At 42.0% G+C, this 23,130-nt stretch overlaps 1 protein-coding gene across 1 annotated transcript in view; it reads right to left on the reverse strand.

Annotated features, from left to right (window-relative positions):
• PEX14 (peroxisomal biogenesis factor 14) overlaps nucleotides 1-23,130 on the reverse strand; it is a 76,216-nt gene that overhangs the window by 52,010 nt on the left and 1,076 nt on the right. The window contains exon 2 of the mRNA XM_026053678.1: nucleotides 16,484-16,531. Within this exon, the coding sequence (XP_025909463.1) occupies nucleotides 16,484-16,531 (48 nt within the window). The remainder of the gene's footprint in view (nucleotides 1-16,483; nucleotides 16,532-23,130) is intronic.

Genomic DNA, 23,130 nt, shown 5'->3' on the forward strand with positions numbered 1-23,130 from the left:
TTCGAATTCCTGCCAAACAATGGTTCAGAAAAATGAAGCTCTATTTTAATTAGCTCGACTCACGAGTGATTTGATAACAGCAGATGCTGCTTGAATGCTTTCAGCTTGATGGGCTCCACATACATGAACTTAAGAGTGGCTTTGATGCAATTAGGTCGCTCACTCTCCTTTRACATGCGTTAAGCTCTGGAACCCCTGGCTTGTGTGCGTTTAACATCCTGAACTAGAAGGATATTGACACTCTTCCTCATTCTTCTCCAAATGAGCAGAGATAAAGCAAAGAGAAGGTGGCTCATTTGGGGGTTTATCCACACAATTTCAACAACCTGAGGAAAAAAGGAAAGAGTACCAACACGTTACAAAAGTAACATTAAACTGTTAATATTTGATCTATTTCTACCACAAACAACACGTCCTGGCACAATTTTGCAGTCTTGTTTAGTCATAGACGGAAAGTTTCCCTAATAAATTTGATTCAACTTATAGCACTTTCTATAAMCCAAGAAGACTCAATAATTACATGCAGCCCTTTCAGTACACATTCCTAGAAGACACTCCATACTACACCAGTAGCAGAGTTTCCACTGAGTCACAGCACAGTTCTACCGACTTTTGAGCGTTTTCTTTTAGAGGCATATGTTCCTGAAGGTATTTATGCATTGACATCTTAGGGAACTCTTTGCCTTTCTAAGCTATCTATCTTGCTCTGTAGCCATAAAGCACAGGCATTTGCTAAAGGACACATGCAACATAGGAGCTGCTTCGATGCTTCAGGGACAAGRCTAATAGGAGGTCTTGATTTGTTAATTATCTGTCAGTTTGTCACAGCTGGGCTGTATGTGTGTGKGGGGGGAACTTTTTGCTTGGCTCTGTCTTTCCCTAAATGCTGAATTAGGCTGTCAAAACCTTCATCCCACCACAAGAGGCTCTGAAAAGGAGAGCCATCTTTTTTTCTTCCCTCTCCCAGCAGGATATGCTGCTTCAGATGTCCTACCATCCCACTACGTCTCCGGAAATGGATAAGGTATATGTAAGATGACCTTCACACCATCACACCATGACGAATTTAGTCAAGGGATGCTGGCAAACATGAGCACAATAAACCAGGGAGGAAATCCCATTGCAGGGGAGAAAGCAAGAGGCATTTATTCCTCGAGGAGCCCTAAGGTTGGTACTTGCTTCAATAAGCATTTCAGAGCAAGGTTCTGGAASAGATACACACGGAGTTAAAGGGGTAGTGTCAAGAATCCCTTTCTTCTTACATCTCTACCCCACGTAATCCTCTTAAGTAGGGGTAAAAGTTCAGGCTATGAAATAGAATAAAGCATGGAATACCCCCATGGAGACAAAGCTAGAAAAACGTAAAGCAGACTCTGATACAGCAGTAGAATTTACTATAAAAGCTTATGCCTCTTAAACCCAAGTAAACGTGGCTGTTAAGCTACGTGAGCCTATGGAGATCCCCACCCACTCCTCTTTTTTCCCTGCAGGCCACGTCCAGAGCATCCCATCACTCAAGTCCTCTCTACAACAGGCCCTGGATTATGTAAAAATCCCCCGCAGGAGCTTCCCACATGCAGCAGACACACCCCTTCCCTACCACCAGCGATGCTTCTCTCTTGGAGGTGTGGGAGGCTAAAATTTATTCCGTGTATGCAGGGGTGCTGCCTTCTTGAGATGGGAAAATTGAGGGCATTAAACTTTGGCTTCGTAGAGGTGATCAGAAATAAAAAGGTACCTCAGCTGGAGTAAATGACCACGACCATTCCCCTTAGTCCACTGCAGCATAAAAGAGAAGGTGTCTTAAGTTAACATGGTTTATTTTATAATTAAGACAGTCTAGGAGCACCTACACAGACTTAGCACACAAGTCGAACTCCTAAAGCAATTTTCTTCTCTAGTGCCGTGACCATCTCGTACAGTTTGACGAAATCTGTGCTTTTCATCTTTTGAGGTAGGATCTCTTAGAACAAGCATTCCATTTTCCAGTGTGATTCACCTACCAGTACACAGCTCGTTATTTACTCCTGAGTATGTTTTTTTCTTTCTTTCTTTCTTCTATTTTTTTTTCTCATAGTCATACATTCCCCAAATGGGTTTTACTAAGAAATCCACTAGGGATAAAATGACTCTCTGTATCTTTCATCAGGTAACATTAACAGATCCATTTCAGGGAACACTTGCAAAGCTTGTCYCTGGAAAATAAAGTTTGCTAAAGCAACACTTCTGAAACTTTATGCAAGCTTGACTCCCTTTTGCATTCATCTGTCCTGGTGGCTCATCCCACATTCCRCATTTGAAATGGCAGCACTTCCTTCTGGAAAATGACTTAGTGCAATAAATGCTCACTCCTCAAACTCRGAGAAACTGAGCTCCTGACAGCAATTAAAAGCAGAAAAAGCTGTTTACTGGCCGGTGACTTTGTGACTTCCTTTGAAGCCTCCTGCATACCTCTGGGGGTCATAACCTAAGTTTGGGAAACACTGCTTTAAGGAACTTGACTATAAAGAGGAGCAGGTGACGACATAGCATTGTTCCCCACCCCACACCTACRTAAGAGTTTAGGAGCAATTTCCAAGCAGGTTTAGGAGGCCTCAGCCCCCTTCTCTTCAAAAGCTCTGCCCTACAGTGATACAGACTCATGGGTGTTGAGAAGATGCTGGAGATAAAGATCCAGGAGCATCATCGATAATAAAACCAATGCAGCAGTCAGCATTAATTATTCCAAACCACTATAGGGCAAGGCCTGGGTCTTTTAGAACATCTGCCTCTCAATCTTCTGGTCTTTAATAAAACCACCCTCTCAGCCATAGGGTGTAACTGGAATTGTACATACGCATGTGCATGCAAAAACACAAATGCATAAGGAGAGATTCAGTTCCTCATTAAAAAAATTGAATAAATAAAAATTCACCGAGGAATTCTGCCAGAGTCTGATTTCCAGATCTGGTTTTGCTGCATTCTTGCCCACAGCCTGCAGAGTTCTGGGTGCCTCCCTATCCTTCTCCAGCTGCAGTCCTCTTCAAAATCAGCCTTCTTGCACCTATAATTACTAGGTGCCCTGTGCCAGGCTCCTTTAATTAACCAACCCAACTCTTCTCCCTTTGGGATCACACTAAGCTCTTTTTTATTAGTTCCGTCAGTTCAGTCTCTAGGCCGGAGCAGAATACCTTGTGCCACTTTGCGAGTGGGGCTGCAGAGTGGATTCGACCTCCAAAGCACTGGTGTGTTTCCTTGCAGAAGAGGCAGAGCAAGGCTTTGAACCAAGGCGAGATGGCACAAGGGGTTGCTGCAACACTTTCCAACCTTACTTATATCAGCAAAAGCGATACAGCTAAAAGTCCTGAGGAAAATRCCTGCATGATGGGTGCCTTCGTGTGCCAGTTAGATAGTGCTAAGATGTTGAAGGTCCTTTAGTCCAAAGCGGAGCAAGAACAGAACCAAGGCTTTATTTAGTCACTACATTGCAGCCAATCGTATGATTTTAGGGGTTTCAGGAAGAGGAGAGCGTACCAGTGACARCACTATTTCCATCAGCCTCCCTCTCCCCAGCTGTCACTCTTACACCACCACCGGGGATGGAGTTTGAATTACAGGTCCATGCAAAGCCCTAGAGGAGCAGGTTCCCCATTTCATTGTCTGTACTCAAGATCTTGCGTTCCTGCTGCCCAGAACTAGTAGATCACAGTCCAGATACTTTCCAAGTGGACAGCCTTGCAACCTCCTGCAGGCAGTTTCTTCAGCATTTGTTGGTATTTCACTTTTAGCCAAGACACTCTCATTGTTGGAAGCTATTGCACCTATTTTGTAAACAAACTGCAGCACATATTCCAAAGAGACACGGAAAAACGCACACTGACCTATTCTGGTCTGTGGGATATTGTGCATGTATGTATTCATGCATGTGGAGAGAAGAGAATGAGCGGCGAAAAGCAAAAGAGCTGGCTAATGTCCTGGGATTTCTCGGGACAGGCGGTCACTCCAGTTGCACAGCTTGACTTCCCCAGAGAGTTTGCTCAAGGAGAAACCAGGCATCGATCTCGGGACACACAACTTCCAGGACTGTTCCTTATCTCAGAACAGCCTCTGCCACGAATTCCTGCATGTGCTTTAATGTTTAAATTATTAAATGCATTAATGTATTTACATTATTCAAGTCTTATGTGCATTTTTCTAAGATAATTTATGTATAAGAGTTTGAATGTCCATGACTGTTAATGTCTACAACCCTTCCTGTTCATTATTGATTCTGGAAGGAAAAAAAAAAAAAGGCAGTGTTTTAATGCCTTATTTTTAATGTATTAAGAGTCTGAATAAGTGCATTCTCTTTTTTCTTTTGTAATTTCATAATTTAAGTAGTGCATTTATTAAACTGACACAGTATGAATTGTGGTGAAGTCTGGCACAGGTCCATGCTGCCAACGCAGCCCAACCGACCATCACGCTACTCTGCAAATCAAGTACAAGCTCAGCTGCTCTTATGCCAGCTTTTACTCCCTACCTGAAATCAGAATAAGAGAGTACAAAGAAGGCTTTTAAAACACATTCGCTATTTACGTGGCTTTTCTCTAGCATCTCCATTTTAAGTCAGTGCAAGTTTCTTCTGCTTTTTAAGTACTATTTTAATGTAAACCTGTTCTCAGTGAGCTCTGATGAATAGATGTACCTCAGTTTAAAAAAAAAAAATCAAATTTCTAGAGTACCTTTTAAGCTTTTAGCTCCAAAGCTCTCCAAAAATATCAATCAAATATAATTTTATTGCATCTACACCACATCTGCGAACACCATCAAGATGGGTTTTTTTTCCCTAAATAATAATAAAAGAAATGTCCACAGTTTAGTATTCACAGGCAAATCACACCCAGGAATCAGGTCACCTCYACTACAGACCCACAGGCATTTCTGGAGCAGAATGCAACAGCTATTCAGCAGGAGCAGCCCATCCCGCACGCCAGCTTGGGACCCGAATGCAACAGAAACTGCAAAGAATCCAGCTAACACACAACAGAGCTACCTCACCCACACATAAGTGTTATTGCATGGACATGCATTTTATATATAAATTATGTGTAAATATCTTAGATGTTTACAGCCAAAAATACTACTTTCAAAGTCCAGTTTCTATTGCCAGACAAATTCAGCGCCAGTTCAGCCTACAAAGAGCAACACTGACACCCAAAGGCCTTTTAGCTTAACCTTTGGACACGAATTTCCTGCAAGAAGAATCCAGGGGCTTCGTTTCTCCCATCAGTATGGTAACCCCAACTCCAATCACTTATCAGAACAACTCATCAAGAAGCTCAAATGCAGAGAGATAAAACTTGCCGTACGTAGGCACTGTATGTAATTATGAGTGTGTGCATAAGTTTCACAGTACATTCTGCATAATTACAGCCTTGCCTGGCACAGTTGCCAGTGCGAGCATGAACACACACGCACACACATAATGTATGCGCAATATTGTGCATATGGACTTGGGAAAAGGCAGAGAACAGCGAAAGTTGCTGGCTGTTGTTTTAAGAGCTGACTCTGCCATTTCTAAGGTTAAGTTTGTGTTTTTTTGCTACTCATTACCATTCTTTAACTGTTACAATTTATATCAGCATATAATGTTAAATAATTACAGGGAGCGGAGCTCACTCTAGTGAGGATATAAACGCGCTGTGGGATTCTACAGATTTAAACAAATAACACTCACAGCAGGGGGTGAGCAGATGAATTAGCATTAATATCCTGCCTGGGAGATCCCAGTGCAGTGCTATGGCTTAAATACAGATCTTTTCTGTAACAGTCAATATGACAGCTACTAGCAATACAGCCCTGCACATTTACTAGTCAATATAGCTGCTGCAGCTGAAAGAATGTCCTTGTAATAATCCATACAGCAGCCAGCTAAAATAAATAACTTCCCTTTAACAGTCTATATAGCAGCCAACTGCATTAAAACCTTCCCTTTTAAGGTCTATACAATAGTCAGCTAAATGGAAAAACTGGCATCCTTCTTGGCAGCTTCAGAGGAAAGTCAAGCATCAAATGGCCTAGAGACGGAGTTCTTCTCTCATCTTCGGGAGGTGCGGGGGGGTGAATGTCCTTCCCATATCACTTCGGTGGGGGATCCTGCAATTGCAGTTTAAGTTCTGTGTGCAATGATTTAAGCCTCCAAAGCTATCACTCTACTATCTTCCAGAAGCACTATAGTCGCTYTAAAAAATAAATACCAAAACCTGTTTCTTTCCCGAACAGCATAAGAAGCAATAGGCAGTGGTGGGCTAGGAATCCACCTCCCTTGCGCTACACCGCAGCACTTATTTTGCAACAGCAATTGCAATAGCAATGGCATGTTGTAAGAGTAATTGCAAAAAAGAAAAGGATCATGGCATAATTCATGGCAAAATGGTTACAAAGCACCCAGATATGAATATTGAACTGGACAAAAATCTACAATCACAAAGAATTTGCAAGGACACTACATAGTTGTTATATTCAGGGTCAAATTCTGTTCTCATGCACACTGGTAAAACTCCATTCTTCTGTGACGGAGTAGTTGTATATCTGAATTATGAGTTAACTAATCCCCAAAACATATCCATAGAACTTTGACAAAATTAAAACAACTCACTGGTGGGGGGAAGGAGGGAAAGGGGAATTAGAAAGTAAGAAAACAAAGCAAGTTGCCAAAACAAGACATAAAACACATAATATGGAACTTTATGGAACTTTAATTCCACATATGAAAAACATCTGCCTGCTTTCCTTTTCAGAAACCTGTCCCTTTGGGTATTATATTTAAAAAAGCATAAACACAAACAGGGGGCTTAAAAACCCAGCAGATGTTTGGCACCTGACTCTTTTCAAGTAATTGATCAAGAAAATGGCTACTTTTTGAGGGAAGGAATAGGAAAAATCTAAACGCTTTCTCAGTGACAAGGCTTTCCTTTTTTTTTCTTTTAACTTGAACTTTAAGGGAAGACTGCAGCTACAAACACATTCCAGCTTATTGCCTCCCAAATTAAAAATAAATACACACCACCCCTACTCCACAAGTCAGGGTTTGAAGCTTTGACCATATTTGCAAAATGACAGTTATTAAAAACAACAAACATGCATCACAGTGAGTCATCTGGTTTCCAACTTCTGAGTCAAAAGGGGCTGATTCCACACAAACTGAAACCTGGCTCTCTGACTACTTGCATGTTTAATGATTTGTATCTCTGCACCACAGCTTCAGAACAGGATGTGGAAGAAAAGAATGAAAAGGAGATGGGAGAAATGGGAGGGGAGGGGAAGAGAATAAACACTTCTTTACTGGTCCCAGTGTCACTGCAAATAAAGACCATGTCAAGATTTAAACCATAATAATGGAAAGGCTATAAAGGTCCCTGCTATAATGTTTCCTCTGATATTCCCCTTCATAAATGCCCTTTTTATGTTGCACGCTTTGCAATAATACATGTAATGTTTGTGAACTAGCCCTGTTGGGGAAGCTGTACCACATGAAGCTTCAGAGAATATAGCATTAGAAGCCAGACAGGTCTTTTCCCAGCTCCCCAACTTTTGGCAGCTGCATCAATCTTCTCAAAAGGAATTCAAAAAAACAAAACTAGTAACCTAAAGCAAACTCTTAATGGAAAACTGAGATGTGTGTACCAACACATGGATATGCAGTACAGAATTAGTTTTTTTTCCAAGGCAGTACTTTCCTGGGCAGGGTTAAATGCCTCTTCTCAGATCCTACAGGTATAAGAACCACAAACTTCACAGCTGTGTCAGTCAGATCAATAATACCCTGAGCTTCCTCMTCGCAGCGACAGCAAGGAGTGTCAGTGCCAAGAGATTCAGGTCCCTGCCAAGCCCAGCRCCGTGAGCCTCCTCACGGCAGAGCACAAAGAACACGTGCACTGGGGTACTGGATGCAACGTCTCTTTCTTTCTTAATGTAGGCAGCAAGAGCTGCTCTTGGCTCCCTTCAGGAAGGTTGCATGGAGCTCAGCTCTGCCCTCCCACAAGGAACGACTGGTAGCACCTGGAAGTCTATGCATGTGTGGTGAGAGAGGAGCACTAGCTCCATAAAAAGAACACTTCCATGAGAATTTAGGATCAGACTGGAATCCCACGCGGCTTTAATACTGAATTTCCTAACTGACTGACCCTGCTCTTTGAAATAGAYGGGCTGTTGAGGGGGCTGACCATTAAAATGAGAACAAAGTCCCTGATCATGGAATTGAGGCAACCTGATGTTGAGAAAGGGGTTGTCGAAAATATGGGGTGGGGAAGGGGGTGTCAGCCAGAGAGGCTCATCTCAGTCTTGACTGTAATTCTCAATCACCGCATAGAAAGTATTTATATCCTGTTGGCAGCGTGTGTAACCAATGCGACTCTTCGTGTCAGAGCTGTCAATTACAGCCTTGACTTATGAGGAAAGATTAAATGAGCTAAATATGTAGAGCTTGGCTAAGAGATCAGGATGGGGGTGGGGGAAAGGAGAAATGATGTGATAACTGTCTGCAAACATCTGAAGGGTGCAGATGCTTAAGGAGGAAAGGAATCACTTAGGGTGGCACAGAAAACAAACAGGAGAAGCAAGCTGGAAGGAAGACCCTGGAAGTTCTTGTTGTATAGCAGGTTAACTCCATTCCAGTAATATGCACTCAGTTGTAGAACTGCATCCCAAGGAATACCACCATGCAAGCCACTCCAAACAGACTTGAGAAAGTTGACAACTTCGGTCCTGCTCTGACCGAAAGGTATAACAGATAAAGAAAGATGTTTAGGCATATTGTGAGTTATGTCTTATGCTTGTCTTCAGTCAGCTGAAAAACCATTTTATTAAGTAGTATTAAGGGTGTTCTCATTGTTACTTTTTCATAAAGGCAATTGCCAGAGGAGTCATTGTGTGTTATAGGATCACAACTGAGAAAGGGACGTGGTCTGTACAATTGCAACTGAGAGAAAAGCAAYGTAACTCAAAAAATTATTAAGGCGTGAGAGAACTTGCAATTGAAGTGGCATACAGAGAAATGTGAGAAATGTAAGCAGCAGGGAAAACCTGTCTTCCCATGAGTTATTCAGGAACTCTCAAAGAATTCTGCCAGCTCTCAGTTTTCTAGTTTTGCAGACCTCGTTTCTGAAGGTGTTGGCATCAGAAGTATCTGTAGGACGCATTCAAGTACATCATATCTGGGGAAAGTTTAAAGTTCTTGAATAGGTCATTCTGCCATCTTCTGCCTCAGCTACTACATTTTAAACATGAAGAAGACACTACACGCTCTCCGAAGTATAGTACTGTAAGAAAGCATAAACAGGCTGTAGAGATYGTAAATTTTTCTTATGGCATGATCTCTCAAGTAAGGGTAAGAGGAAGGCAAAACACAAAGAAGGTTATGACATGCAGGCAGCTATAACTGTATGAGAGTCACTAGCTGGCATGAGAGCAGCTCTCTGATTATTGTAACACTGACACAGGCAACATCTAGGTAAGGGCAAAAGGACAGTCCATTCACTCCATAGTGTTAGAGGTGGAAAGAGAATTAAGAATTTCTAGGAACTCTTCCCAAGTTAGCAACTTAATAACATGGAGTCAAAAGACACTCTAAAGAACAAATCTCATGTACAAAGTTATTTCAAGAAAGTAAAAAGAAATACTGCTATGAAGTTCTTAAGCTGGTCCCTTCTCTCTCCTAAGCAGAAAGAACTGTGAGCAATTGCTGCCCTCTACAAGCTGYTCTGCACATAGCATATTTTCCACACACATGTGGTTGAAGTGATACTATTATCTCACCTTAATCCCATAACCCCTCGTTACAAAAGCGTGCACAGCGCAGGTGTCTCCTTGCTGTGTGCCATCACCTGTTCCGAAGGAATCGGTGCCCCTTCCCACAGCTGGAATGCACATAACAAGCGCKCGCAGGCCTTCTGAGCGGGCAGAGCTGGGCTGCCAAACGACACAGAACACCAGCTCACAGCAAAGCAGACTACAATCTGTAAAAACTGTTTGTAGTTGTAAGGTGTTTATCAACAACACATGAACACACAGAGAAAAATGAAATGAAACTTTTAAAGTGGAAAGACATCAACGTTAAATATTTTCTATCTAGATGCCCAACAGAGGGGTTTCTGTGAGTGTTACAGAGGACTATAGGTCCCACTTTGACTTCAGTGAGAGATCTGGGATCTCTGGAAGTCCTATCACACATGAAGGTAAAATAATTCCACCCTCTCAGTACACTAATTTCCTTGCAAGCTTTGTTAAAAACCAACCAACCAACCAACAACAAGACAATACTTTGAGTATTACAACTATTTTAAAATCATCTTAAWAGTCTTATGACTGGGAATATTGCTTTTCCTGAAAAGCAAGCAAGAGTTGCTTTCAGACCTTCCTTCTGCACAATCAGATAGAAACAGATCTAAGCTGCTAGCTCACCACACGGCCACAGAGCAGAACACGCTGCACCTCTGCTGGTTGTTACGCTTCCTTGCCCACCTGCTCTAAGCTGTCATTTAACGTGTAAAGCTCTTAGGGGCTGGCAAAGCCCTTATTGCATTTTGCCCAGCCTCATAGGGGTCTAACCTGCTTTGTCTGTAACTACTGCAGTCTCTAGGTTTCATACATCAGCATACAATGCCATAGAAAAGTTGTATCCTAAACTGTTACATTCCAATCTCTTGCAAAATCATGATTTGAAGTAATGTGAAGAAAACGTTCCTATTGACCTCAGGCAGAGAGTTTAACTTGATGTGACAGTATTCCTTTAACTATGGTGTGTAAGCAAATCTTTGCCTCTGTGTTTTTTGTAYATAGTACATTCATCTAAATCAACAGAGTAAAGGGAATCTACAAATTAAGTAAGTAAATTTTACATGAGCCACAGAAGTAGTCAATGAACACTCAGCAATAAGACATATAACCAGATAAAAAAAAAAACAACAACTTCTTCAAACTTATCAAAAGGTCAATAACAGAGGTCTGCTTAATAAACTAGAGCCTTCCCCAGGCAGCTAACAAAAGCATATTGTGTAAAGCAGTCCCACCCCTCTGACTCCCTGTTCCTAGCCCAATAAAACTGATATCTACACAGCAATTGCCTTCCATAGCCTGATGGAATTACTGTCCAACACTGGCAACCCACAGCAACATATTCAGGATCTCCCCAAACAAACTGAAGCATTATCACACCATTAGGGTTACTGCCGGTACAGGAGGTCACAAAGCTGAGAGTCTCGGTCTCTCTGTCTCTCTCTCCCCCGCTGCTAACAGTGGTAAATTATCCCGACTAATGTTTCACTGGGGGCTATAAGTTAGTTGCCTACTGACTCCGGCTGTCTGGGAATCCCCTCTGGATAGATTTACTTTTAGAGAATCATTCAGTACAGGCCACCACTCTGAACAAACCCATTTTGGCAGACAAAAATTTGTATCGTGAATGGGTATAAATCTTGTTTTCAACAATATATGGTGTGAAAATGGAAAACAAAAGTGTGAGGGGGAGTTCCGTCTCTCCTGACGGAACGCTCCTATCTCTCATATCAGCTTTGGAATCAAACTTGTCCAAAAAAAAAAAAAAAAGGACACTTCTGCAAACATATGAACACTAAATCCCTTGTATAACACTGTGTACCATAAACCAAGGAATAAGCTTTTCACTGAAAACATCTTTCTTGCCTTCCTTTCAAAGAGCACTTGCAGGCAGAAGTGAAACTTCAAAAAATACTCTCTATCTCTTGTTCTCACAAGGCTGATAGTACAGAAAGACAGCATCTACCACTTTTTAAGGAGAGAGTACAGATTCTTCCTGSGACCAATGATTAGCTCATCAAAAAGGCTACAATTTCCTCTCAATTGCCATTCAAGCCAATGAACTTCTTAAAAATCTTTCCTCACAAACCTAAATAAAATTCTCTTTAAATGCAGTCTACAGAAGAGGATGCTTATAAAGACAGATAGAAGTTAAAAGGGAAGCAGTGCAGTAGAAAACATCTAATAATTTTATTTTCTGGCACTGAATGTTAAGCACCCAAATGAGAATGGATATGAAGAAAGTACAATCCTGTCCAGTTCCAGTTGCAAAACTTTTATCCAGTATAGATATACAGTTCATATTTTACTTGTTCATTTCCAAAGAAACCTCGGAATTCCACAACAARAAATTGTAGAGGAACCAAATATGCCCATGATCAAGCCAAAACATCATGATTTCAATTTGAAATCTCAGCTGATAGTAGAGGAAATCAAAGATACAAATACAGAATGTGTGGAATACAGGCAAGAGATGACACACTGACATGACTTTGGGCCTGGAAAACATTACAGACATGAAGATTGAAAATTTCCTTTCTGCTATCCATTTTATCATTATTCCTCAATTACCAGAAAAGCGGATGGACAAAAAAAAAAGACAAAAGGCCTGATCTGAAGAGGCAGATGATTACTCTAAAAAATGCACTATGGATAACGGGCTTTGCAAAACACAGCTAAGGGGCACAGTGTAGCCCCTGGGATAGACCTGATCGCATGATGGAATGAACAGATTACGTCTCAGGGTTCCAGAGTTTTATCCACAGCTATGCCACTAACTTGCTGGGTGAACCTGGGTAAACAATTAATCTCAATTAGCTTCTTTAGAAAATGGAGACAAACCTTTAATATCACCTAAATATGATATTTATCTCTGCAGTGTGCCCTGTGATGTTTGCACAGAAAGGGATGTCAAAAGTATTCTGACCATTACTACGAACCTTAAAAAATGAGTATGAGGCTAACAAASGGTGGTAAGAACCATAAGGGCTCTAGCACATACCAACAAATTCTACATAAATTGCCTTGGAGACAGCAATACTACTTTCTACCTTGTACCTCTCAACTACCTGTAAAGAGAAAGAACAAAATGAGCACATTTCAGTGTTAAATGTTATCATCTGCAGTAAGAAACAGAGAGAAACAGTGCACACAAAAATAAAATAAAAGTTAAATGATTCTGGAAAAGAAAATATCCTGCTTCTCACACTATCATTTAGAGGCTTTGCAGCTCAGTACAAAACCAAGACAGTGATTTAAATTTACAATTGATAATTTTATATTTACAACTTGTGCTTCTTCCAGATACCAAGCACTAGCAAGGGAATAAGTATGTTTAGTGGCAGAAAAAGAAAACAAGTAATATGTAGGAAGATCTCACTTCTAAGCTTTGCCTCTTTAAGTTTTCCCCCCAATCCAGGCTCATGTTAGGGACAGGCAGTAATTTACGCTGCAGAAGAAGCAAAGCCCACCAGCAAACATATTCAAGCTATTGGAACTATCTCCAAAGCAGCACAGTGTATTTAAAAAGCCACAAGACACTACCAGGGACAGGAAAAAAAACAAACAAACAAACAAAAAAAAAAGAGGAGAGGGAGGGGAAAGACAATCATTAGATTACAGCAAAAGAGAGACCAGAGAAATAAAAACAAAAAAGATTAAGGAGCAGAAAAAGGGGAATCATTAATGTTTCAGCAGTCATAGAAAGAGGCTTTGTCCACATCTTTTCTCAAGTGCCAGAATTTTGCTTCGAGAGGCTGCAAAAAGACAAATTCCAATGCCACGTGTGTTCAGAGGGTTATGGGAGGCGGCTGCACATACAAAACCTGGAGTAGCAGAAAGGGACGCAGCAGTGTTCACTAATAAGCTGGACTCAAGGAGAGGCTGATCCCACACTGACGATGACAAACGTGGCTGTAAACAGCAGCGGAGCGAGATGCTGACACTCTGCTAACACAAGGTTACACTTCCCACTATGGAGCTACACGGCAAATTTTAATGGGCCAAGACCGACAGCTAGGGAAATGAGTGTCCGCTCTCTGCTGCAAAAAATTATAGCTTTTCCCATCCCCCTCTAACTCATTCTCCATTGTCAGTGCTGTAACACAATGACCTCTCATTTGGGAGTATTTTTCAATTGGGATAGTTTATTGTAAGGACATTGGGTGACTTAAGGGATTAACAGCATGAACACAGAGTCCCTTATCTCCAGTTGGATATCTGAAAGGACCACAGGTCACAATTAGGCTGAAAGAACAACTATGCAGAGCAATTAGGGAGTGTGACAAGACTTTGYAGGGCTCTGCCTCTGCAGGCCTCCGTAAGGGCCTAGACCTCAGCAAGGTGCGCTCTGAAGACCCGTAACGCAGAGCAGGATATGACATGTCTGCATCAAGTTGCACGATCTTGCAAAATGCTCAAGTTCTCTTGCAAGCAATCAGAAATCCTTGCTTCTCCTCGTTTCCTGCTCCCCTGTAGCAACAGTCTGTAAGGGCACAGGGTATACAGAAGACATTGCCACTGAGCACAGAGCAGAAAATATTTAGTATCTTACAGGATAGCACTCATTAAAATCACAAATGAGATATGACCARTTTGACTGTATCATGACATTCACTGACACAGCATAAGATGATCTAATTCTGTTTTTTTTCTCATACTTGTGCATAACACCACTAATATGCTCCAAATGGAGGTTTAAATCCTGYGAAGTGCTGAACACTCTCAGTCTCCTGTTCAAGGGGAAGTCAAAGAGACGCAGTGGGTACCAAGCAGGATTTCTTGAGTCTCTTTTCTCCGTAGATTTCTCCTTCAGATTTTGCAAGTCTATGAAAACATATATTCTTCCTCAACTGCTTAGCATCAAATCTGAAGTCATAAATGATACACCCAAGGGCATGGCTTTCTCATATAGAGCCATTTGTTGGATTCATGCCATAGATGTCCTGGTGCTTCAGTAAACATTTTACAATACGGCGCCATGTGCCTACAAGTCTGTTTKATGGACCCAAATCTGCTGCATGCACTAGAAGGGAGCATGCATGGATCCTGGAACAGAGAACACACAGCAGTGTGGTAGAAGTCAGGTCATCTGGCTCACAGAACCGAATCACTCATTTATTAAGGCTTCATATACTCAGCTGGAAGCAATAGCAACTCCTAAGAAAACGTGACAGAGACTGTGGGAGTTTAGTGTAAAAATATAATAGAAAAATAAGCAGAAAGACTCCATCTTTCAAAGGGCTCTAACTAGCTCACATGCAAGAAGCTCCATTGTGAAAATGAAGTTCATTTTGGACTTCTTTACATTTATAAAAAACGTGTACAAGTATGCATATTTGTGTATAAGTATATACAYGCATATAGAAAGACGTTCAACCTTTAGGTGTTCCCTCTGAGCAGTTATTCAGCTGTATGTACAGAAAAGTATTCATTAAATCAAGAGTAATGTTATAATCTGCCTTGAGAAAGAGAATGAACTGTAGAGCAGCACAGGTTGTGATGATGCACAGTCTGCTATGAGCTTCCTAAGGAAGGGAAAACAAAACCCAAGAAATCGATCACGAAGCACATGGTGTCAGTAAAAACTTTCAGTGAATCAGCACATAGATGTCTGTGCAACTAGTGGTATTAAACTAGAGGGCTTTTTGCTGCAGAGCTTAGCAGAATCAATGATCAGCACTCTCATATGTATTTTACTGACCATTCCCACTCAGTCTTTACTCACATACTCCCCTCCCAAAAATGACCCCCTGCATTCTCCAAAGAGAGTTACAAGGCAAAAATGTTTTGATGTGACCAGCATCACCCCTTCACAGAAAGTACTTAATTCTTGTCCTGCACTCCTCAGTCACTGACATCTCTCCCCGAAAGCAGCTTGTGTTCAGTATAATGTCCAAAGGAAAACCAGGGAAGGAACTCAGTGAAGGGATAACATGAACATGATAACTAAAAATTTTGGCAAGGTTTTGATTGAGTTGTAGATGACTGGTGAGCAAAAAAAAGTTGTTAAAACAAACAAAACCCCTTGCAGCTCAGGAGTCTGATGGCTCAGCTTCCACCCTGCAGCTCCATAAAACACAACAGAGTTCTCTTAGTTCTTCTCATACACAAAAAAAAAAAATCCTAGAGCTCTTTCCAGAACAGTTCTAGAGTGAAAACATCAGATSACATGCTCTGCCAGCTGCCAGACACTTCTAAACTCACGTTGAGTGGATGTGAAAATCAAGACAGTTTAAAACGAGGTCTCTGTGCAGCAGAGCTCATTTTATTAGACATTAGCCTTAAAAAGTTCAGTTTAAATTATACCGCACAGATCCTTCTGGAGACTCTTTACTAATAAGCACTGATCAGCAGCATACGTTGCACACATTTAGGACAGACACGTCCTGCTCAAGGACAACTCACTACTCGGATAARCTTAGAGGCCCGGGTGACCCACGTCTAACCCCTGCAAAGGTAAGAGGGGAAGCCTACAGGTCAGATTTCAAAAGTCATTAGCAGGACAACRTGATACACCTAAACCTTTTGAATTAAACACCAATTCCTTCATGGAGAAAAAAAAAAAAAAAGGATGCAAAATGATGTTGCAAAGAGAATGGCTCAGGTATATCATCTTGGGGAAGAAGGGGAGGAAGGAAGGGGAGGAAAAAAAAAAAAAAAGCAATATCCTACATCTTGAAAAACTTACCAGTGGCTCCCGAGACGATGCATTTTCAGGTGCAGGGCAGGAACCAGGCTGTAAAGCAAGAAGAACAGTGAGGTTATATTGCCACCTGATGGACATAATYAGAAAAGCGTCTGTGTTAAGACCATACATCATCTGAGTAGATGGACAGACATACTTGGTTTGTGATATCGGTAGTAGTTCTGTAATGGACTAAGACAAAAAGGTCCAGATCACAGAGGAAATTAGTTCCAGGAGCTCCCATTTAAACCAATAGAATTCCCAGAAGCAGAAGAATTTGCTCTTAAACGACAGCAGTTATGTGCCAGGGAATCTACAGAGATGTCACAAGAAMCGTTCATCTTAAACTCTGAAACATGTGCTGCAGTGAACAAACACTGTATGAAGCTGGGACTCCCTCCACTTAACTCCTGATTACAACATTTGTCACTTTACATGATTTTAGGCAGTACATTTCATCACATATGAAATGAGGAGAATAACGATCCTGCATCATAAGGATCTGATGAGTGAGTGATGTCTGCAAAGAACTTTGAGACACTTGAGGGAAGAAATAATGAAATAGCCCACAGTATTGCTATTAAAGTGGATGCAAAAGCACCACACACAAACTCTGTGGTTTATTTTCTCCTCTGGAGAAGTGCTAAATCTGACAATGAACATCTCATCTTTCTGATATCCAGCAAAGCGTCCTATGCTTTTTGCACTATTCTTCCAAAGACTTCACAACACCGGTGATCTAACTAAACCTCACAACACCTCAAAAACATCAGTTAAAATTGCACCRTTCTTGTTTCCCATTAAGAATTAAGAGATTGATTTTCAAGGATGATGCTGAACACCTTGGAAGGGTTGATTAAGGTAGGACAGCATATCAAAATTAAATTAGAACCAAAATTTTGGGAGCTTGCATTCTCCAAGCTCACTTATTGTTCATATTCACATGAACAATATTGTTCATATTCRTATGGTCAYGCAGGTGACCCTGCGTGAGCAGGGKTTGGACTAGATGACCTCTGAGGTCCCTTCCAACCTTGAGCACTCTTAAGCTCTCACAAGATGGAGACACTCAGTTTTGTGACACTTTATCACAAAATAAATTTACCCTGGTCAATAATCTACTTTCAAATGGAATTCATAAGACGTTAAGATTGCCCAAACTACGTTGCCTTCACGGTGTATTTCACCTTAGGAGAGCTATTGCATATTGTTTAACCCTGTTAATAAAAAACGCCGTTTTTATTAGTAATGAAGACAAATTTTGAAACTGAGCGAAAGGAAGGCCTGTTCACTGAGCACAGACAAGGCTAAAATTTCCCAGAAATACCATAATATCCTTAAGAGACCTTTGGTCCTCCAGTTTCAGGAGTCACTTTCATGCACTTTTCAACTATCTCAAGATTTTACCATCTGCAAAATACTCCACAAATATAAACAGAAATTAGTATTTACCACAAGAGGGTGCCAGTAACTCGAACACGCTCCATCCTCAGCTGTGTCCAGATACCTGTGCATCATTACCAAGGTGCAGCTAGATCCTATAGTGTATCTGCTAAAATTCAACTCTAACCTCCACAGATCATGCATCTCCAGAAAGTTCCCAGAGCATCCTAAGTAGCAGAGCTTGTATGTTCTGCCTCTGGAAGCTAAACTGGTATTTGTGGACAGTCAACCCACACAACACTTGGTCAGTGTGGGAAACTGCCCAATGAAGAACTGCTCCTGTGAGAAAACATTCCATCAATAGGTATGAGCCCTGATCCTAAGGATATATACCCCAACATTCTGCTTGTACATAGCCTGACGACATCGGATTAGCTGGATAGTATATGGCTGTATTGGCCAAAGCCATCATTTTAAATGCAAAGAGAGACACACATTTTCCTTCCAGCAAAATTTCTAAGTACAACGTGTCATGCAACAGCTAAGGAACTAATATTATAAGGCAAGGTACAACAACCCTCCAGATCACGGTAGCTATGAGAGAAGTCAGCAAAGAATTCGTGCTTTTCATGTGACGGCTGATCCGCAGCCTGTATGTAATGGAAACACTGGACACCATGGTACAGAGACCAAGTATTTCCACCACAAGCTATGTTTTAAGGCAGACGCAGCAAAGAATCCAGAGGATAAACAGTCAGAGCTACAGGCAGGCAGGGAGCAAAATTCATCTATTTATCAGCTATGCTGCAGCTACCAAAAATAAACTCTGGAGTAAGAAATCAACCATATTATGCCATTAAAATCTGTTTTAATTTCTTCCTCACATGAAAAAGAAAAAGCAGCACAAGTGAGTATAATGAAGCTTAAATAAAAAGAGTAATATCGGTTCTTAGCGCGCCTCTCGCTTCCACATTAAACCACACGTAACACGACCAAGGTGCTGGAGCATCAGTGCCTTCCATTCACGTTACCACCTCTTCTTTCTCAATCTCTTGCATCAAAATCAAATGTGATCTACCTTTAGCATGGTGACCCTTCCAATATCATATAACGAACAATCTCTCAAATGGAAACCATTCTGCCCATCTTGCCTTAGTGGCTGCAAGGTGCCAAGCCCAATTCCGCCACTGACTCTAATAATTTTGAGCTCTTTATGACTCATATGGACAAGCTTCATACTGACTTCTGGGTTACAGGAGTCTCAGCTTCTGCATGTAATTATGCAGACAATTAGGTATCATTTTGTGTCCCAAACCAAACAGCTTGTAAAACGTTAGACATGGTTATCTAAATCAGCAACATTACTGCCAAGTATTTTTAARTGTTTCAGTCGCTCTATCACTACAGGGATTCACAGACAAATGGAAYACTGGAGGCCGGGGCTGCTGCCTTGCTGAGCCACCAACACTCGCCAATACACTGCCAAAGTGGTCCTCATCAAAGACATACAGAGAACCAAGGTAAACTGGAAAACAGTTACTGTATTTACACCCCATATCATACTCTTGCTCTGCTCTCTTTTTTTCATTTTTTAATTATTATTATTAGGAATATTCACAGAGAGACAAGATCTTTCCTTATGTTTTTTTTAGAGATATGGCTATAGGCAAAATGAAATATTTCAAAATCTCCAGTAGAAATGTTTATGGACTTTTCTATAATTCTCTCTCTGCAAATCATCTAACTTGGGCTGCAACATCTCCCCCTTGCAATGCTTGAGGCATATATTAATCCATGAGAACGAGAAAGCGAAGCTAAGCGTAACAATAAGCCAAAAGGAATCTGACACTCCCTTTTCTACAGCTGAACTAACTAGATTTGTGATAGGAAACATGATAGGAAACAAATATAAACGTACAAAACAAGGTAGCACTAGTAGCCCTATCCTTGTTACTTGTTATTGTGTATTCAACTTAACAATCATCAGTGGTAGAAATTTTTTTTTTTTGTGAGTTCCCTCAACATTTAGCATGTAATGAATGAGCACACCTTTTATTTATTCATATTGATATCAGTGTCAAAAGTGCAAAGGCTGCATGAGTGCACTAGAACATACATTTTGTTACACCACTAAAGATATATTTGTTATTTGGTTTTACTTTGGAATTGTCCCCTTTTAACATCTCTCAGCTCAGGTTCAAGATGAGAATGTGCAACCAGTGTCTGGAAGCTACTGCATGTACTGGAAGGTAAAGGCACCATCACCAAGCACTGATGGCCTTGAACAGCAGCAAAACTTCAGTCTTGACACAAGTGCACAGAGCTGAAACTGGGGAAGGAGGGAATGCAAACTAGAAGGGCTGTTTCTTTCAGCGCGTGTGTGGAAGTGATGAGGCTTAGTATGGCTGTTCTTCAGCTAAACCTGACATTGYCTCACATACCTGAAGCAAGGCAAGTTGCCAGGTGCCTTTTAAATAAGCTATGCTACTACTGCAGACATGATCTGCCAGGAGCGAAACACAGAATCACAGAATCCTTAAGGTTGGAAGGGACCTTTAGAGRTCATCTAGTCCAACCTTCCTGCACACGCAGGGTCACCCAGAGCAGGTGACACAGGCTGCATCCAAGCGGGTTTTGAAGATCTCCAGAGAAGGAGACTCCACAACCTCCCTGGACAGCCTGTTCCAGAGCTCRGTCACCCTCACTGGCAAGAAATTTTTCCTTAAGCTCCTGTGGAACTTCTGGTGTTTCAGTCTATGGCCGTTTCCTCTAGTCCTGTCGCTGGCCACCACTGAAAAGAGGCCGCCCCCTCCTCCTCACTGCCTCCCTTGAGGTATCTATAGACACYGATCAGGTCCCCCCTCAGCCTTCTCTTCTCCAGGCTGAACAGGCCCAGCTCCCTCAGCCTTTGCTCACAGGGCACATGTTCCAGGCCCCTGATCATCCTCGTAGCCCTGCGCTGGACTCTCTCCAGCAGCTCCCCATCCCTCTTGTCCTGGGCAGCCCAGAACTGGACACAGGCTCCAGATGTGGCCTCTCCAGGGCTGTGTAGAGGGGGACAATCACCTCCCTCGACCTGCTGGAGACGCTCTTCTTGATGCACCCCAGGATCCCCTTGGCCTTCTTGGCCACCAGGGCACACTGCTGCCTCATGGTCATCGTGTCATCCACCACGACGCCCAGGTCCCTCTTGATGGAACTGCTCTCCAGAAGGTCAGTCCCCAGCCTGTACTGGTGATTTTCAAGTAATTGTGATTGCAGGAGAACCTACCATTTTTGCATATCACATAACAGAACCCAGCAAGAGAGGTATTAGTTCAGTGTGTTAACCTGCAGTGGCTTCAGACTGTCTTCTTCCTCTCTGTTAGACAGATGGAAAAGAGTCTCTGTATTGAAAAATCACTTCCCCGCAGCCTGCATGCACAGTATTCTATCTTCCTCAAATGATTCTTGACACAGAAAGACCACTTTTTACTTTGGAGACAGTGACAAAGTGGTTTTCCTGAAGCCCTTAAATTCTAAACCCAGGGGGTTCTCCTGCTACATTTATGAGGCTTGCTAAAGATTAAAACTTTCCAAACACCAATCTTCTTTTGAGTTAAAACAATAAACATTAAAAAAAAAAAAAAAGAAAAAAGAAAGAAGTTGAAGAAGAAGTTGAAATTGGAAGATAGTATAGTGAAACTCATGAGATCCTGAGTATTTCTTATGAAACCACATTTGCCGATTTACCAGATTTCTTTCTCTATATTGACCTCTAGTCAATAGCACTGCAGTAAGCACTGCCCAACTGGCTTACAGATCAGTCTCAGGTGGTTTCAGGTTTCCTCCTTAGGAAGACGTTCACTCACAGCGTGCAGAGCAGATTACAAGGCCTGAATCTCCTGTTGTTACTGATGAAGTCATATAACCAATGCAAAACCGCCCAGCGAGCCCAGAGTCAGTTTGCAAACTTGGCATGTCATGACTTATAAGATGTATACTGTTAGAATATGAATTTTAAATATTTTGTTTCAGGTTAGTTCAGTCTTACTCACTACAAACTTAACTTCCTCAGTCCAAAATAAAAGAATCCAGAGAGAAGCTCACAGTGATTTACTGAAAACATCAGATTTGAATAGCAGTACTAATAACAGCTATGTGAATAGCAACTGCTGGTGGCAAACTTTGTTCTTTCTTTCCCGTTGCTGAAATATCTGACCTTCTACCTCCTTCCCACTCTCTGGCACCCTCAAAACAATTTGACAAAAGTCCACAGATATTCAAAGAGTCTAGTAGAGACACTGGTAAGATGAAAAGGAAAAGAAATTCAGTCAATTGCAGGTAGAATTTGCAGTGAGCATAAGCAAGACAGTGCGACTGTCTGGAAACATATTGTTGTATATTGTATCCAGCTCCACTGAGTTTTCACTTTTCCCCCAGCTCTGCCATCTCTTTCAGCTTCTAGTTTAAAAAGATCAGTGGTGTTTTTAGTCTTTTCTGAGAGCATACCCAAACCTGTGAACTCATATGTCCCTTTAACCCTTCACACAGTTTTTCACAATGTTTACACTGTGACTGTTACTGTTTACCCTTTTGTCCTGATGATTCAAGAAGATTCTTTCTCTCTTGTYGTTCCTTTTAAATATGACAGTCTTCCAATCACAACAACCTGCCTAATTGCTACTTCCCTGAATTTTACATACAGCCCCCAAAATGAAAACACATCTACTGCCTAGGGACTTAGCCTAAATGGCTCTTTCAATCAAAACAACTCTGGTCTATTGCCTGGTGGCTTGTGCCTCCTATCAGTTCATTTTGCCATACAAGGCAGCAAGCCAAATTACAAAACCAATTTCAATGAGATACGAAGCTCTGCGACTACTCCAAAGTACACGGAGTTGAAAACTCCGTGTAGCACATGCATAAACCCACTGCATGCGCTGCCCTGGTCCTCCCCAAACGGCACTGGCCACGGGGAAGCAACAGTGCCACTTGGATAGTGCGCCTCGCAGCTCCTCCTGCTTCAAGCAGGCCAAAGGCCTTGCCCGCAGCGGGCACTCCCCTCGCCCACCACAGTCCCTCGGCGAAGCGGGGAAAAGGGATGACTGCCACATACACCTTGTGCAGCCGCTGGCCCTGGCTGCTGTGGCGCTGCTGCACGTTCCCACTGCCACGGGTGAGAACAGGGCAACGCGCAGCTGCCCAAGCGGCAGGAGCCCAGGCCGCAGGAGCCCTGGCTGAGCCAGCAGCGAGCGGCCGTTGGGGAGCGGGGCGCGCGCCCCCTC

Source organism: Nothoprocta perdicaria, unplaced genomic scaffold, assembly GCF_003342845.1.
Source record: "Nothoprocta perdicaria isolate Ctin4 unplaced genomic scaffold, notPer1 scaffold_117, whole genome shotgun sequence".
In the NCBI taxonomy this organism is placed as follows: domain Eukaryota; kingdom Metazoa; phylum Chordata; class Aves; order Tinamiformes; family Tinamidae; genus Nothoprocta; species Nothoprocta perdicaria.